This window comes from Periplaneta americana, chromosome 15 (genome assembly GCF_040183065.1).
Source record: "Periplaneta americana isolate PAMFEO1 chromosome 15, P.americana_PAMFEO1_priV1, whole genome shotgun sequence".
Classification (NCBI taxonomy): Eukaryota; Metazoa; Arthropoda; class Insecta; order Blattodea; family Blattidae; genus Periplaneta; species Periplaneta americana.
Genome location: NC_091131.1, coordinates 134,903,895 through 134,919,957, shown reverse-complemented (window position 1 = coordinate 134,919,957; position 16,063 = coordinate 134,903,895). Strand labels below are relative to the sequence as shown.

At 35.4% G+C, this 16,063-nt stretch overlaps 1 protein-coding gene across 3 annotated transcripts in view; it reads right to left on the bottom strand.

The window, feature by feature from the left end:
- LOC138715363 (tudor domain-containing protein 5-like) overlaps positions 1 to 16,063 on the bottom strand; it is a 148,401-nt gene that overhangs the window by 35,002 nt on the left and 97,336 nt on the right. For 2 of the 3 annotated variants that reach the window (XM_069848199.1, XM_069848200.1), the window contains exon 4: positions 13,021 to 14,597. The exons of the other annotated variant lie outside the window; for it this stretch is intronic. In XM_069848199.1, coding sequence (XP_069704300.1) covers positions 13,470 to 14,597 — 1,128 coding nt within the window. In that variant the 3' untranslated portion in view covers positions 13,021 to 13,469. The remainder of the gene's footprint in view (positions 1 to 13,020; positions 14,598 to 16,063) is intronic. 3 annotated transcript variants of the gene reach the window in all.

Below are 16,063 nucleotides of genomic sequence, written 5' to 3'. Positions count from 1 at the left end.
CTGCCACAAAGCCACAAGAAATTAATGAGAAACCACTTCACAGTATGAAAGTAACAGTATGGTGCGCAATATCTTCTTTTGCAATTGTAAGTCCGTACTTCTTTGACGATGAGAGGGAAAAGGCTGTAACTGTGACAGGGCTAAATGCTAACATGTATACTTTGTGCTTTTCTGTGGTAAAGGTAAATAAATCTAATCATTCACTCTTGATAACATTTTTAAAATAGTTTGATTCATTGCTGCTCCTTCTGGTTGAAAAACAATACAACAGAATTTACCTTCAACAGATTTCTTTTCTTATTAGGCATGGTATCAATCACTATTAACTGTAATAGTAATAAGTAAACTTTTTTCTTAATACAGAGGAGGGAAATAGTAATGTCTGTGAGGTATGCACTAAATATTTTTGAGCTTTTCCATTTTAACATACAACTACAACAGCAACACTATATCTGTTTACAATCACAGAGGTTTGCACACAGCAGACATCAAGGTGACATTCCACTCATGTCATATGCACTCCAACATATTTACTAGAATGACTTAATGGCATCGGAGATATGATGTCACAGCTCTTCCTACAATATAAAAATAACAAAAGGTTGGTAAACCCGAAAGAATGAAACACAAAACCAATATTAACATCATCTATTCGCTTCTATGGGCATTCTGTTTATTAAAATGCGGACCTCCTCCCATAGGTACATTGTGCTCACTACCAGAATCGCGAATATACGCAGCACCTCAGCTTTTCACAGTTAAAATTTGGATATAACGTGCGGCTTATTTTTGGGCCTATACAGTAGGTACGAAGTGACTATAATTTTCATCACGTGGAAATATTTAATTAGAGCTAATTACTATATTGTGGAAGACAAATGATTGAAGGTGACTTTCGTGTTTTAGTTAATGAAGATTAATATTATACAGTGTTTATTCTGTCATTTTCAGCACGCATTTTGGAAGAAAAATCTGAGATTTCATGCAATAATGGTATAATTTCTGGCTATATAGGATCTATAATACCAGAGCGCCAATAAAATATGAACGATTTTAATAATGAACAATCTTGAACTTATTTTATATATTTCAATTATTACTGCACATGTTAAAAACAGGACATGGGAGATTCATGCACGATGAATAACATTTTCAAAATGACCACCATGAATGGCAATACAATGATTTAAACATTCTTTAAAATTGTCAATAACTCTCTGCCATATGTCGTCAGATATAGATTCAATGAAGTTCTTCACGTTTCTCTTCAGCTCACAGATGATTCTAAGCTTCTGCACATAAACATTGTCCTTTGTATATCCCCATAAAAAGAAATCAAGAGGGCTTAAGTCTGATGAGTGAGGAGCCCAAAAAAAGTCCCTTTCTTTTAAATCATCCAGTCTTGAAAATGTTCTTTCAAGACTACAATTATAGAGTCTGCAGTATGTGATGTTGCACCATCCTGTTGGATCCCGAAATCATCTAATGTTTCTATGAATCTTCTTATGATATGTTGATATTGTTCCTTGTTGACGGTCAGCATATTCCTGTTTTCATCTGAAAACCAGAAGGGACCAATAATGCTTTTCGTGCTTAGAGCGCACTAAGCAGTGCATTTCGGACTATGAAGTGGTTGTTCCACATTTCTTCTGGTGGGTGTGAACCCAAGAATCTCCAGTTTTGATGATTCACGACACCATTGAGATGAAAATGCACTTCATCCATGAATCAAACATTCTGAATACAGTCCTCATTTTCTTCCATCTTGAAAATGAAGTTACTGCACATGTTGTTGCAGATATGTTTGTCATTTGCTGTTAACATGTGTTTCACTCAATTTTTTTAATTCTTCTCAGAGACATCGGTCTCATTTTCAACTTCTAGTGCACATCTGTGTCATCCTTTACGAGCACTCCGAGCCAGTAACTGCAGCACAGCTTCAATATTTTCTACTGTTGTAACAGTTCTTGGTGTACCTGAATTCGCTGTTTAAGTTAAGAACACTTCCATTTTCTTTGAATTTTCTCACTACTTGGAGAATTGATCCAGAAGTTGGTGCCTTTCTACAGTTAAAAAATCGACGGTACTGGCACTTCATCTGAATCAAAGACTTTGTTTCAACATAGAATAAAACAATCTTTATTATCTGCAAAACTGTCAAAACCATTTTAACATAAACTCCCAAGCCTGCTTTGTGTTCTCCAACAGTATCATGAACAAATAACTAATAGCTTCTCAATATTAACAAAATAAATTCGTTCATATTTTGTTGGGGCTGTCTGTATAATTACTGATTTTATAAAAGTAAACCTCCAAATTTTTAGCCACCCTTGCTTTTTTTAGAAGCAAGCTTATGTTGAAAGGCATAAAAACAACTTGGAAATGTTAGACAAACTTAGGGACTTGATAGCAGGGCGGCGTTGTTATCCAAACACAAACAAAAGCAGTAGCAAAGTTTGGCTGTGTACAATATGGACGTAATTTTACAGGCTGTTCATTAGGACCTGAGCTCTGGCTTTTGGTTGCGCAGTGGCACACAATCACATTACACAGGGAAGGAGAAGAAAACTGTCAGTTGTGTGTCAAGTAACGAAGCAGTTAAAAGATAATACTGTAGTTGCAATTTAAAAACATTGGTCAAATATTAAAATCACAGTTTCACCTCTTTTGGGCACATTATAGCTCAAGTCTAATCAAATGGATATATAACCATGTGCTCAGGAAATATTGAAGAGATTTACTTTGCCTGTAACCACTATAAATTATTAAAAATAAGCAAATATATACTGACAATAATGTACCTATTTTCTTAACATAGTGTGGCTCTAGCTTTACTTTAGGTGGTGGAGTATCTGAAATCTCTTCACTATCATCGCTCCTGGAAAAAAAAAAAAAAAAAAAAAAAAAAAAAAAAAAAAAAAAAAAAAAAAAAAAGGAGAGAGAGAGAGAGATTAAATGCATATGGATTTGCAACGAACTACTTAAACTGAATGCACAATAATTCGTCAAAAATATGAAGAGTAGTCCGAAAATAAGTTTCACAGGTTTGCCATCAATAGGAATTTTCATTTTGGAGACCAAATACATTATGGATTGGAGGTGAAATTCTTCATTTATTTTTCGACACAGTCACCACAAACTAGATTAATCTTGCCCAGGATAGGGACCGATGGCAGGCTTATGTGAGGGTGGTAATGAACCTCTGGGTTCTCTAAAAGCCATTTGTAAATAAGTCACCAGCTATTGCACCACTTCACGAAGTATAAGAAGCTCTTCTCCTAAAAGTTTGTGCCCTGCACATGTACTAACTTTCGAACTAATTCTTTAACTTCTTAATTGCTGATGAAATGCTACCCTCTCATTAACTTTTGCATAACTGGGAAGATGGGGGAAGGTGCTGGGCATGATGTTGGGACTATAGTGGAGTGACCGAATTTGACAAGATGTTTGCTGTTGTGCAGAGTCTTACATTGACATCAAAGGGGATGATGTCTGAATTGAGAAGGCATGACCTCTTTCATTGAAATGGCGGCTTTCATCCATGTCAGTGCTGTAACATCTGTCAGCATTCACAATTCCTTTTTCTAGAAAACTTCACAAATAGAACCATTTTGGCAGGATAGAATTTTTCTCTTTCAATTATGTTGTTGTTGTTTTCTAATGCCAGGCATTTGACAGTAAAGTCATTTGACCTCATGCACTCCAATATTTTTCAAAGACATTGTCATGGTCAGCCGCTGAAGCACAGATTTTGAGGTGTTCCGAATCCATTTCTTGGTTTGAGTTGTACAATGACAATGGGCAGTTAGGGAACTGATATATTCCAATTCTATGCAGGTGTTTGGCCAAACAGTCATGGCCTGTTGCCAATCTAAATGCAGCTGCAGATGATTTGCGTGGTAAATCAGGAATTAACTGTGGATTATGATGCAGAGAGTTCCATTTTTTTCCCTTGAGATTGTGTTATCAAATTTTGTTTGTTGAAGTCTAAGTATGTAGATTTAATAAATCTTTTCACAGAGTAATATGTAGATTTAGTAACAGGTCTGTAAGTAGCAGTGCTGTCCTTCTTTGCTAAAGCATCCGCATTCTCGTTTCCCAGGATTCCACAATGGGATGGTATCCATTGGAATACAATTCTTTTATTGAGTGATATTAATTGAGAGAGCATGTTAGATATTTCTGCTGTTTGAGATGAAGGTGTGTGTCTCGAGACTATTGATAGAATAGCTGCTTTGGAGTCTGACAATATAACTGCATTCTTAAAAATTTACTGATGTGGCAAAGAAGATTCCTGAGACTTTCATTTATTGCAATGATTTCTCCATCAAAACTTGTTGTTTCATATCCAAGAGATCTATAAAGTGAGAAGAGACAGCACGTAACACCTGCACAGCTACCTTGTTCCCTGGAAATCAAGGATCCGCTGGTGTATAAATGAAGCCAGTTTTGTGGAGGGTACCTAATATTAATTGTCTCTAAAGACAATTGTTTCATTATTTCAGTGTTTACTTCTGATTTCAGTATTTCTTCTGTTAAATTTAGATTATACTCTATATTTAATAGAATTAAAGGGTTTGGTTTAATTTGTAAGTTTTCTTTTAAATTCGGGATGTTGATTTTCTGTTTTAATTCTTGAACCATGGATATAAAACCTTTTGAGTTTTTAATCTACAGAGAGGACTGTATGAATGCCAATTGTTTCCTGGTAATCTGGTAAGTTTTTCATGTTGAATCAGTGCTTTTTCTTCTATTGTCATTTTGATGCTGTTAATGTTAGTGAGGAATCTCATAGAATCTATTGGAGTTGTTTTGATTCCACCAGTAATGAGGATGAGAGCTTGGTTTTGAACATGTTCTATTTCGTTTACGAAATATGAAGTAATTAAAATTTCTCCGCAGTATGTCAGCACCGGCTGTATAAACATGTTTGAAACGTGGCTGATGCCACAGCTGATTGAAGACAGGGGTAATGATTAAATCTTTCAACAAGTCGGCTGTCTGGCTCATTACTACAGACACCTACAAGGGTATCTCAGAGGTTTGTGAAGGACACTGTCTTTGTGCCTCTGCTCCGTACTAATTTTCAACTGTATTACTACTGCTGTGGCTCTGGTCGACTCTGTAGTATAGTATTTATTAGCTGTCGTTATAGCAAAAGCTAATGACATTGTCAAATTACACGTGTGAAATTATAGTGCAAAAAAGAAAATTATTCTATTACAACACTAAACATAAAACAAAATGATCACAAATACTCCTTAGAGTTTACAATTGAGAGTCAAGATTATCAAAAATAGGCTAATATCTAGATGAAAATTGTAACACACTGATCACAAATATTATTTGATTTAATTAACAATTTATGAGAATTTCCTAATATATTACAAAATAATAATACAATTCAGAGAAAGAAACCTAAAAAATATCAACAGCTTGATTTTCTGATTCAAAATATTCTTGTACAGAATAGAATGGGTTTCTAAGAAGCCACGTTTTCACTTTGACTTTGAATATGTCAAGTGACACTTCCTGTGATTCCTGTGGTAACATGTTGAACATTCTACAGCCCAACATGTTAGGACTACTTTTAACTTTGGATAGTCTGCAAAATGGTATGTCCAGTTTTTCTTTATTCCGAGTATTATACTCATGTTTATCCATCCTACTGGTGAAGCCATAAAGATTTTTCTTGATATAAAGAAGGAGTTCCAGAATATGTTCATTAACAACTGTTAAGATGAACTCCTGTATGAACAGTGGTTTACAATGTGCTTTGCTTGGTACTTCTGTGATAATTCTTATTGCTTTCTTCTGAATGAGTAGGACTTCAATAAGTTTATTGCTCTTTCCCCACACCAGGATTCCATACTTCAATATGCTATGAAAAAAAGCAAAATAAACACTTCTTAGGTACTGCCCGGGTATTTTATCTCTAATTACTCTTAAGAGGTACAGGACTCTGGACAGTCTCCGAGAGATGTATTCAATGTGGCAATCCCAGGTTAGTTTTGTATCAAGATGGATACCAAGTAACTTTACTGCCTTTTCTTCAGACCCTTCTTCTTTTTTCAATGACAAAATTAATTTTTGACTCTTCTCCTCGTTTAAAATTAACTTATTTGCTCTGAACCATTCTGCTGCTTCCAAAACTGTATTTGAGGTTAGCTGACGCAGTTCTGCTGCACTAGTCGAACATGTTATAAAAGAAGTGTCATCTGCATATAATGTTGATTTGGCCATAATGTTGTAACTTAAATCATTTACAATAATTAGGAATAAGAAAGGTCCTAAGATGGAACCCTGTGGGACACCATGTTGCACTTCTCCTTCAAAAGACCTGATCCCTTGAATTTCTACTATTTGTTTTCTACCAGACAGATATGATGAGAGGAGATCCAACTCCCTTCCATTTATACCATAGTATTGTAGCTTAAGTCTTAAAATGTCATCTGAAACGCAATCAAAAGCTTTTGTTAGGTCGCATAACGTGATCTCAGAGTACATTTTATCTTCAAAACCATTGTATGCTGATTCCAGCAGTGATAAAATAGCATCAACTGTTGTTCTACCTTTATGAAAACCAAACAGCGTATGACACAATAAGTCATTTCCTTCAAAATAATTTGCCAATTGAGTCTTCATTACACATTCTAACACTTTTCCGAAAATAGGAATAATAGATACGGTACCGGCCTATAACTAGTTGGATTCTCTTTCTCACCTTTCTTGTATATTGGGCAAATCCTCGAGTATTTTTGACTATTTGGAAATATCCCCATTTCCAGGCAATCGTTGATGCACACTGTCAATGGATATACGATATAATTAATCACTTGCTTCAGGAAATTATTGGATATTCCATAAATATCTTTGCTGTTTGATGCTTTCATTTTGTTCACAATATTAACTATATCCTCACATGATGTATACTGCCATTTGAAACCCATCTCTGGCACTTGCACAGGTGTGCTTGTTAGAAGAACTTCTGCTGTTATATGTGAAGAACTGATCTCTGAAATTATATGCTCCACAGATTCAAGAAAATACCTGTTCATTTCATTGGGTTCAATTGGTATATTTTGATTTTTGACACCTTTGTTACATTCTGTCTTTATCAAGTTCCATGCAGCTCTACATTTGTTGTTGGATGATTCAATGAAAATAGCATTTCTCTGTTTTTTTGTTTCTATTAATGAATCTTTGTAAGTTTTCCTTGCTTTCTTATATTCAACTCTGTCTTCTTCCTTCCCAGAAAATTTATATATGGACGACAGTAGTATCATCCTATTTTTCATATATTCCAGTTCCTTTGTAAACCATTTGCTTTTATCATGTCGTACTTCTGTTCTTTTAATCTTCCTCACTTCTTCCGGAAAATAAAAGTTAAAAAGGTCAATAAAAATATGAAAAAAAAAAAAAACATCAAATAAATCACCGCCTCTGCAATTTCTATAGTGAGATTCTAAACTGGCAATCCAATCTTTATGCTTCACTTTCCTAACGAAAAACTCAATACCTTTTTGAGAGAATACTCTTTTATAAATATAACTGTTTGAGATATTTTGATCTTGGTTGTCAGGCAGATTAAGTTTCCACAGGATTGCCACATGGTCAGATAACCCGGGTTCTACTATTTCTACTTCAAATTTAGAGTTTATATTAGTTATAATATTGTCTAAGCATGCAGCTTCTCTTGTTGAACTAAAAACTGTACAGTAGCATCCATAGGATCTCAGCACATTAAGCAAATCTCTAGAATTTTTAGTGTTCATTCTTATATCTATGTTAATATCACCACCTATTATTATATTATATCCTAACCACTGATAAGACAGAATTTGTAAGCAGTGCTCAATGCATTCAAGAAAGATTTTAAAATCACTGTCAGGTGTTCTATATATTGAAATAACTACTATCTATATGCAGGTAACACTACTGCAGTTACCTCAAAATGTTTTTCATGACATATGTTTCCTAAATCTATGATATTAAAATCAATATCTGTTCTAAGAAACAAACAAACACCACCCTGTAATGAATTAACTCTACAATATTTGTTAGCAAGTTTGTAACTGTCCATATGCACAAGTTCAATTTCATCTCTTGACATCCAATGCTCACAAACACTTAACACATCAATGCATTTAGAAATTAAATATACCTCCATCTCTTCCGTCTTTTTCTTGAAACTTTGTACATTATATTGTAAGACATTTAAACTCTTACCAAGATGATCACTTTTCACTATTTCACCACTGAAATTTCCTCCGAGTCACTCAGAGGAAACTTCTGTTTGTAAGTCTGTTGAGTCTTCAATCCGATCAGGCTGACACACACATGGAATTATTATGGATTATCAGTTATCACATAGATGTCTGCCATATCAGCAGAGATGGAAAGATTGAGCATCCGTGAAGAAAAAAAAACTCGACGAGTTTACCTCTATTTCAGTATAATAAAATTTGGTATCCGTTGCATGGTTTATTTGTGGTGAATTTCTGAATTTCATGGAGTTCTGAAAGATGGTGCAGTATTATTGCATATGATTGAGACCCAATTCTGCAATAATTTCATTGACAAACACTCTTGTGTTAAACCCGGTCCAGATGCAACAGTTTACTTGGCATTTTACTTGCACATGCAAAACGTTGTAAGTAAGAAGAACCGTGTGGACTGAGCAATTTTTAGAACTGAATGCCTCCAACTTAGTGTTCAGTCTTTGTTTAGTTCTAAAAATTGCTCAGTGTTACAGTCCACACATTCCTTACTTGCATCTTTTTGCATGTGCAAGTAAAACATCAAGTAAGCTGTTGCATCTGAACCAAGCTTTAGGGCAAATCAAGGCATCCACTTGTGCAGTGTTTTTCTCTCCAGTGCATGTTAATAGATGTCCAGAACACTGCTCGTCTTTCAAACTCTCATGTTCATCATAGAAAGCATGATATCATTCCTGCAATCTTTCCTCTGACGTGTCCTGATCATACACTTCCATCAACCACTTGTGGATTACAGTGCAACACTGCCATTCATATTGGACAAGTGACATGTTTCATCTGTCGTCAGCATTTCAAACACGCATATGTCTGTTTACTATTATGTTTCACATAGTAAGGGGTAGACATGCTCCTCACAGCACTTGATCACTTCAATATACACATTTAAGTCCAAACATCACATATGCTTGAAAGAGTGTGTCTGTACAAGCATATGATATTTTTATGTCATAAGTCTACTGGCTCAAAAAAAGAGTATTTCCTGGAATATAAGACACATTTTTTTTTCTTAAAAAAATAGGTCTGAAAAATAGGGTGCCTCTTATACACTGATACTGAGTTTGTGAATGAGTCAAAGAATCATGTGAAAACTGAGACTGGTTAAATCATTGAAGAATTGTAGCATTAGTAATGCACTGACTAATGCACAAGACAATTTGTTGTATTAACTCAGATTCTGATTTAGAAGAGGTTTCAAGTGACTTTAGCTCTGGAGATAAATTTCCGGATTTTGATGAAGAAAATGAAAAGGTACACTTTCTAATTGGATTAGGTATTTGCTGACAGTATACCTACATATTATTTTATATTTGAAATACTGTAAAAAAAAAAAAAAAAAGTACGAAAAAGGGGTGTAGGCAAAGCTGGGGAAAATTAGTTCTCTAGAGATCATTCAAAATAGTTCGAAATCATAAATGTACCATAGCAATAAAATTAATAAAAATACTCATTATACAGACATTAAAATTATAACATTGATTACACAATAGTGAAAACAATGAATTAAACTCATATATTAAACTAAGTCATCAATTACAATCAATAATATTTACATACTAGAGGACACACAAAATATATCCTTGTGGGTCACAAATGGAATTTTTCCATCCATCTTCAAGTGAAAATAAGTCTTATTTTCACATTCAAGACTTACAAAATTAATTTGCATCCAATTACATTCCATTATGCATGTATTCACGCAGATGAAGTCAGCAATCTGCCAGATTCAATTTCTTTGAGATAATGGTCCCATTACAAGTAAGGAGCTAATTTTATGTTAAGGTCTTGTGCACACTTAGCCAAACAGTTGGAGCATCAATTTTCCACACTGGAGATTTGAGTCCACGATGTAATGGGACATGTTTCCTCAGGGTAATTTTGTAATCACTGCCGTATCCTATTTCTCAATAATCATCATCATCCAAAACATATATTAGACCAGGTGGTCTGTTACAGTTTCACATCAGTCCATCTTTTATCTAGGCGACCAACAGATCTTCCATAAGGAGCATACTGCAGGATTTGTTTTGGGATGCATGTTCTGTCCATCCTTCTGACATGATTTTCCAAATTTTTCCTTTGATTGTTTACAACTTGTAATATTGGTTTGGTTGTGAGTTCTTTCAGGATATCATCTTTTCTTTTGAGGTTCCATTTTGTGACTCCTGCAGAGCGTCTCACGAACTTCATCTGAGCAGCAGTTATTCTTGAGGAGTCACGTGTTTTATGGTCCAAGTTTCGCATCCATAAGATAAAACTGGTCGGGCAAGAGTTTTATAAATTTTGATTCATGTATTCCTCTGAACTAATGATAGTTTCAAAACTGAATTTATTATGCATAACGTTTTAATAAATTCGATAATTATATTTTGTATGTCAAAGTCATGTGTAAATGATGATAAAAATCCAAGGTAGTTGACAATGTTCACTCTTCCTAATAATTTATTATTGAGACAAAAACATAGCCTCTCCGATTCCCTGTTCTTACAAACGAGGCCCTGATGAACCAAGCATCAGCAGTATAACTGTGACATCCAGAACATAGGAAATACTGTTCAATTCAGTCTAGAGACTTAGAGATAGCAGCCCTACCACTAGACTTGCTCCCTATATCCCTCACAATCGAAATCGCCAGACTGATGTAACCCTCACATGTTATGGGATATGAAGAAGATATGGAAACCCGAAAATATACTAAAATACGCAACATGAAATGTCCAAGATATTTCTCCATAATTCATAATCGTATTTATCACTGGTGCAGCAGTAATGAAAAACTGCTATCCAGGAGGTCATCTGGAATGTTTTCAGTGAATGTTCTAGAAAGCAGATTGACTGTAAATTCCATAGGGATTGTATTGGCATGCTTTCCTACACAGGTATGGCATACAAGGAACCAAGACAAAGGTTTATGTTTTCAGAGTCTCAGAAATTTCTTTAATAGTTATGTTATATGGAGCTACTGTTATTGAAATTTTTTATTTAATTCCCTGGTCTTCCACGTTAAGGGTAGTGTAAGAGGTTGGTACTCTCTTCACAGAAAACAAAAATACGTCCCAGCAGCTCAGTTGGTAGAGTAACTGCCAAACTTACACTCAGTCAGGATCCACTCTGTCTTCTGTAAAATTGGGCACTGGATGTTTCCGAAAGGTAAAAAAGTGGTTAAAATACAGCGCTGACTATATTACCTCATTCTAATGCAAAGGTCTTGAAATTATGGAGCTCTACTCCCATGTCTCTCATGCACCTTCATGGCATCTAAAGAGAAAACCTTTACTCTTATAGCTATCTTGTTTGCAATTTGTTATATTTTACATTACAACAACACTAGATTATTAAAAATATCTCTTGTTCTTTATACACTGTGTTAGATAGATGATCTCTCTCTTAGAGATCTCTTGTCCAAACTGACACATGTTATAAGAGCTACTGAACTAAAAACTGGACATGGCCAGTCTAGGATATGTATGAAACATTTTTCTTATTTTCAAGCAGGAAGAAAGTAATACAAGACTGGAGAGTGAAGCACTCAAGAATGAAGATGGATACTCTTTGGAAGTCATTCTCCCAACAAGTAAAAGACTTCACGTATTACTATGAAAGTCCTGAAACTGTATAAGAAACATTACTGAGATAACAACATTAGCTATTCAGAAGTGTATGAATAACCAAGAGATGTATATTGTTAAAAAAGTTAACATTCCCAGTGATAATCTAAATCTAACATGCTACGTGATGAATAGAAACCGGATTCTTAGATATATACTTGAATGTTGAAGAGGACATGGAGATGGAGCACCTGGCTAATTGTGAAACTCTTAGGACATTTGTGGACCTTCCATCAAAATACTGGGAAGCAAGAAGGATGATGACTTCATTGTTAAATCCAGAGCATTAGATACACACACACATACACATACTTGAATGTATGTGACATAGAACAGAACAATTCTGAGGCCCTATTCACATCATTCAGAACTTTAACACAAAGACTGGAGAATGAATCTAGTGGAAGCATGCTTTCTAATTTGTAAATAATGGTTGAGAGTGTTCATTTGAATTTGCATTTGAAAAGCAAACACTACCTACAGTCCGTCCAAATGGTTATGTTGCATCCCGGTTTCCCCCACCCATTTATGTTGGTCCCTCTATAAAGGCTTGTGATTGGACCATCTTAGCTATTTCCTGAAAACATTTACTGTTCGCAATTGGACTTCTAGGGAATATTATACAACTGTTTAAAATAACTTAAAGAAATGGACCCAGTTAAGTAACTGCCATAGTGATGTCCCTGTTTTGATGACCCTGCAACATAACCACTCAGATGGACAATAGTGAAGCCACCCACAAACTTCTGTGAGAGGAAACTGTTGACCAAGAGTAGACAAAAAGCATGAACTACGTTGATGAAATAACGAACATGGAGTTGCGTCATTTGGTATAATTGAATACCTCTTTCAAACACAGCAGTATTATTTATATAAGAGCAGGAATATTGCTTTCTCGTTTATAAACATAGCTCAGTCAGCTTTTAGTGCATAAAAATCCAATACGTAGCAATAAGTATAAGAACTGTATTAACAGAACAATTTGTTGTTTGTAGTGTAACAAGGTTTTCTAGTGTTGAATTTGAAGCTCTACAAATAATGCAAATGATTATAACGAAAAGAAAACTTTTGAGACAAAAGATTTATCTGACATACACTGACTCTTCAAAACATAATAAAAAAAAACAATGGCCTACCTGTAAATATCATCTGAACCAGATGTATAACCGAGGTTGAGATCATCGCATGGTCCATCTTGAACAATGGATTCTGCACCTTTCTGTACATCTTCAAAGACATTTGAATAATTTCGAGGGAAAAATTGTTCCGGAGCCGGGTATCGAACCCAGGACCTTTGGTTTAACGTACCAACGCTCTACCACTGAGCTACTCGGGAACTCTAACCGACACCGATCCAATTTTTCCCTCTATATCCACAGACCTCAAAGTGGGCTGACAACTGTCAAGCAACCAACTTCGAGTGCACACTAACTCCGTGTGACTTAAATGGTGGTTTTCTGTTAACGAACAGTGACGTGTATTATGCAAATCAAGATTTTCAGGTATAACTCCCTGTAAAGTTGATTTGAATAATTTCGAGGGAAAAATTGTTCCGGAGCCGGGTATCGAACCCGGGACCTTTGGTTTAACGTACATTGTTTATGATTTCTGAACAGCTTGAAGCACTTTCCACTGAGTCATTACTGGGAACTGGATTTACTGTTTTCAAGTCCTTTGTTAAAGAAAGGTTAAAAGATGCTTCAAAACTAGACGAGAACTGTGACATGTGTTGAGTTTTTTGGTCACTTTTATCACAATCAGGTTTGACAGAAATCGAAGGTGGAATCAAAGGACTATTTTCGACTGTCTTTATTGTTTCCACTTCTTTTCTCAATAAGGTAGATGGAATCAAAGGACTATTTTCGACCATCTTTATTGTTTCCACTTCTTTTCTCAATAAGGTAGAGTCTTTAGTTGTTTGGACACCAGCCGACAACTGTGACATGTGTTGAGTTACTTGATCAACTTTATCACTTTTAGGTTTGGTAAAAAAAGTTGGAGATTCCCTTGTGTTAGTGGTTGCTGTTCTATTCTGGATGCTGGAATGTGTCATTGTCTCTTCTGGAGAAGCAGGATAATTTACTATTGGTTCTGGGGTACATGGTTCTGAAACCACTGGTTGATTTGGCTGATATTGACTTGTAGAATCTTTACATAAGGCAGTGGAAATCTCTGAAATATCTACCTCTGATTGTCCTAAATTTGCTGCCCTTTCAGTAACAGTGGTTCTAGGGTTAACTGGGGCTGGGTTGAACATCACTGGAGGATTAAGTACTGGAAATGCAAGAGCAGTATTCATAGCTGCTACAGCTTTGATATGATTAGCAGCCATCTGGGAAGAGACTAACATCGCCAATGCAGGGTTACTAAACATGATTGTTTGTAATATTTGTTGCTGTAGAAATTGTTCAGAGAAAGACATAGGCTGCTGAACAGGTACCGTCTGCGGAAAATAAGAGCCTGGGAACATCTGTACTGGGTTCACACATGGTGTTTGGGGCACTAAGTAATTTGGCTGATTGATGTTGGAATGTGGAGTTTGTAATTGGGGAAATGTCGGGTTTTGTACATCTCGAAAATCTGCAGCCTTCTGGATTGAAGCTGATGGTCCTTCGGCTGGTAAAGGCTGCTTGTTCGTAACACTAGTGTCTGAAGTGAAACCTGGTGGTGGTCTGGTAACTGTGATAGTAGGTAGTGTAAGATCTACGCCAGTCTGAAAATACAAAACATACAGATTTATAAATTTGTTATTGACAATGCTTTTTCCACTTCTTAATTAATCTCTCTGACACTTTTTACAATGTATACATCCATAGCAAGAAAAGAGTGGGTGAAAAAAGAATAATGCTGAAACTGATCAGGAAGAGGAAAAGGAATTGATTGGGTTACTGATTGAGACTGCCTACTGAAGGATGCACTGGAAGGAATAATGTACGGGAGAAGAGTTCAGGGTAGAAGAAGATATCAGGTGATAGATGACATTGAGATATATGGATCATATGAGGAAACGAAGAGGAAGGCAGAAAATAGGAAAGATTGGAAAAAGCTGGGTTTGCAATGAAAGACCTGCCCTTAGTCAGGACACTAAATGAAATGAAACCCATAGTAATTACAGTAGAATTCCTCGTATCTGGCACCCAAATAATCAGCAATTTCAAAACAATGGCACTTTTAAATAAAAAGTAGAAAACTGAAAATACGAGGGACAGTCAGTAAATAAGTTACAAAATAAAAGTGTCCTACATTTTTAATGAGGTACCTGAAGCTATCACTACTAGATGGCAATATTATCGAAGTGCACACAAGTGAAACTAAGAAACAGCCATCTAGATCACTAACTACACATGAGGAAGTGAGGTCGAAAACCGCCATCTTTAAAACAGGCAAGAATCTGTGTTGGGTTCTCAGATTTCTGTTATATGATGTGCAGTATATATACTGAGTGTGATGTTATCACAAAATGTCAATGTTATGTGATGATTTTGGTTGCACGAACAGCTATTACGTGAGTAATACGTACTTTCTTGCCTGTTCATAAGTGGCAGAACAGCTAATTCAAAGGCCTCAGTCCTAAAGCTTTTGAGGTAGCCAATTAGTGAACTGGGTAGCAACATCAGTTGCAAAATGGCAGCACCTCAACAGGACTGTACCAATATGTCTTTAAATAACCTATAAAACTGTTTTCCAATTAACTGGCAAAATCGGTTATAAAGGCTGGCATTGATTCATATTTGCCAGATAGAGGGAGTCTACTGTATAACGAAAATAATCTCAACAAATAACTACATTAGTCTGAGATAGCTTACAGAGATGGCAAAGATGGTTACCAATATGTTAAAATAAATAGATTCAGGCAAAATGGTGGGGCACTAAAACATACAAAAATAAATTAAATTGGAAATAACTCTTACACTTTTTAAAATTATAGTAATTACAAAGTTTCTCTAATGGTTGTGAAAGACGCAAAATAAATAAATAAATTAATTAATTAATAAAAACATGGAAGTAGCAGAAATATGATTCATAATTGAGAGACCAGTAGCACAACTAAAACTATTGTATAAAAAAACGAAATTAACATGTAAGACAAAAATCAGATACTGACAACTGTGGTGTTTGGTCAAAACTTAACTCCAAAAATGGCCATTTTCTGCTATTCACACCTACTTAGAAGCTATG